At 33.8% G+C, this 2,500-nt stretch overlaps 1 protein-coding gene across 1 annotated transcript in view; it reads right to left on the reverse strand.

Annotated features, from left to right (window-relative positions):
* The window catches only part of LOC125037790 (DNA repair protein RAD51 homolog A-like), a 6,263-nt gene that overhangs the window by 3,461 nt on the left and 302 nt on the right, over positions 1-2,500 (reverse strand). Inside the window, exons 2-4 of the mRNA XM_047631008.1 lie at positions 1,524-1,629; positions 924-1,139; positions 134-265 (exon numbers count right to left, since the gene is read on the reverse strand). Coding sequence (XP_047486964.1) covers positions 134-265; positions 924-1,139; positions 1,524-1,616 — 441 coding nt within the window. The 5' untranslated portion in view covers positions 1,617-1,629. The remainder of the gene's footprint in view (positions 1-133; positions 266-923; positions 1,140-1,523; positions 1,630-2,500) is intronic.

Here is a 2,500-nt window from a genome sequence, read left to right on the forward strand (position 1 = left end):
CCAATGTTTTCCAGAAAAACAGCTCTACACGAAGCTATGAACCCAGTCAAATTACACACACTTAAAATCATTACAAAGCACCAACTAAACACAGTGCACTAATCAAAACACAATCATCATCCCTAACACAAACCTGGCAGGTGACAGCTAAGGTGTGGCAGAGCTGGGTCTTCCCTGTTCGGAATTCACCAAAGATCTCTGTGATGGAACCTGTTTCTATTCCTCCACCCAGTAGTTTGTCCAGCTCTTTAGACCCTGTTGTGAGCTGAAGAGTAATGTCTATCATTAGTTTCTTATTTGTATTGACTAACCTATAATACATTATAAATGATTACTGTTTATAAATAAATAAAGTCATTTGAGTCACAGCTATAAAAAAACACCTGCAACTATTTTCATTCTAGATAATTAGAAATTGGAAATAATCAGCAATAAATCAGCATTCTACTTTTAATATTGGTTAAACTAATGGGTCTAACATTATATAAAAGCAAATCATGATATATATGAATTTAAAGCCATTCTCATTTGTACAGTTTGGTTAAGCAATGACATTTGAAACTTTCAAAAACACTGATTTGTGCCTTTTTAAGCAAAATTAAATTATTTGACAGACATTCTTAGTGACTATATATCAGACTGGCTTGATGTAATAACTTCATGACCTTTGTATCAAGTAATATCTAATACCATACCATTTAAAAAAGACTTTTTAGAAACTTCCATACATCTGCCTCCAAACAAAGATTAGACAGAAGTTGGGTGGATATTAAACATAAACATAATTACACTAGTACCCTTCCAAACTCATGAGCTCAACAACATAGTGTAATTGTAAATCAAGAGCTGCAAGTACAGGCTTCATTCAAACCTCAATCCAGAGTCAACTATGTATGTATATAGCTCCCATCCAAACATTTTACCTGCACCAAGTCAGCTCGCTTCTGGTGGAACTCTGTCGCAGTTGTGAAACCCATGGGCACTAACTTTGAGGCTTCTGTCAGTATCTTGTCTGCTTTAGCTTCACTGATTCCCTTAATCTCCAGTAGAGCTTTCTTGGGGGCAAAGGCAACAGACTCAACAGTGTAATAACCTTTTTCCTCTAGCTTTTTGACATCTGTTGCTGATATACCATTTTGCTGTTTGAGAAAGAGAAATAACGATAAGAATGTCTCGTATATTACCAATAGTACCATACCAATTAGGACATACAAAAAATTGGTTAGACATTCTTAATTACATTAAGAATGATGAATTATAAGAATAGAAGTAAAACAAGTAAACAAAAGAACAGAAATGAAACTGGAAAGAAATAGAAAAAAAGCTGCATCAAAATTTCCCATTCCTTGAGGTAGTCCATAAAGGAAAAGAAAACAAAATATTCTGAATGGAAAAACAGCAAAAGAAAAAAAGAAGAAAACTATGAAAAAGTGAATGGAAAAAATAAAAAACATATCAAGAAAATAGAAGGAGAAACGGGCCAATATAAAGGAACGAGGGAAGGCAAGAGTGCGCTGGCCAACCTCCAATGTCTGGATGAGAAGGGGTCCTCCCGCTCCCATGTCGACCTCCTCCTCCTGCTCCACTACACTGCCTCGCTCCTGCATCATCGCCATTCTTGTTAATTTTCTGAAATTATAAGAGCTTTGAGTCCTCGCTGTCATTCATTACAAAAATGGTCATTTTGAAACTCGACTAACATTACACACTGCAGGGTAGGGATATAGACTTCCATTAAAACATTCTTGTTCTTTAGTATCTAATCTATTTTCTCGGAACATTTATCCTAAAATAAATTTTCCATGAGTACTTTAAATTTTACAAAGTAGATATAAGTGAGTAAAGGATTTAATATAACATCCATCACTGGCCTTGCGCTTGATTGTCACATGTATCAGTATCCCAACAATAGCTTACAATTATCCACTATAACAATAACAAAACAAAAAAACTATAACTTTATCCTCATATAAGGAACTAGTCTCTCTCTTGCTAGAATATATTTTGTCTTGCAGTTTGTCAGCCTTTGCTAATGAGGAGCTGTGATTACTTTATAATGTTGTACACATTATTATACCACTATCGTTCCATTGTTGTAGTGACCTGCAGATTATAGGCCTTTCTTAATTGTTAATTTAAGAATTTAAAGATTCTAAATTCTTGAAAAGTTTAAAAAGAATTTGGATAAAATCAATATAATATAATATAATTAAGAGAAGAGAGTTGTCTAATATACCTAGACAACTTGAACTCTTCATGCATCGTCTTCCCTCACATAATCACATATAAAATCTCTGAATATCATCACAATTACATATTACCTGAATTACATAACAATTTTTCGAAAGATTTTACACGCATAAAGCGGGAATTTCAATTCCAGATTAGCTTTCGTTTTTGTGAAAGTGACGCTGTTAACAATATGAAAAGCATACCAATTCTGGAAGCTTAATGAATGAATAAGCATGAAGTATTTCCTCAATTACTACATTTTTTTCAA

The sequence above is a fragment of the Penaeus chinensis genome, chromosome 24 (genome assembly GCF_019202785.1).
Source record: "Penaeus chinensis breed Huanghai No. 1 chromosome 24, ASM1920278v2, whole genome shotgun sequence".
NCBI lineage: Eukaryota > Metazoa > Arthropoda > Malacostraca > Decapoda > Penaeidae > Penaeus > Penaeus chinensis.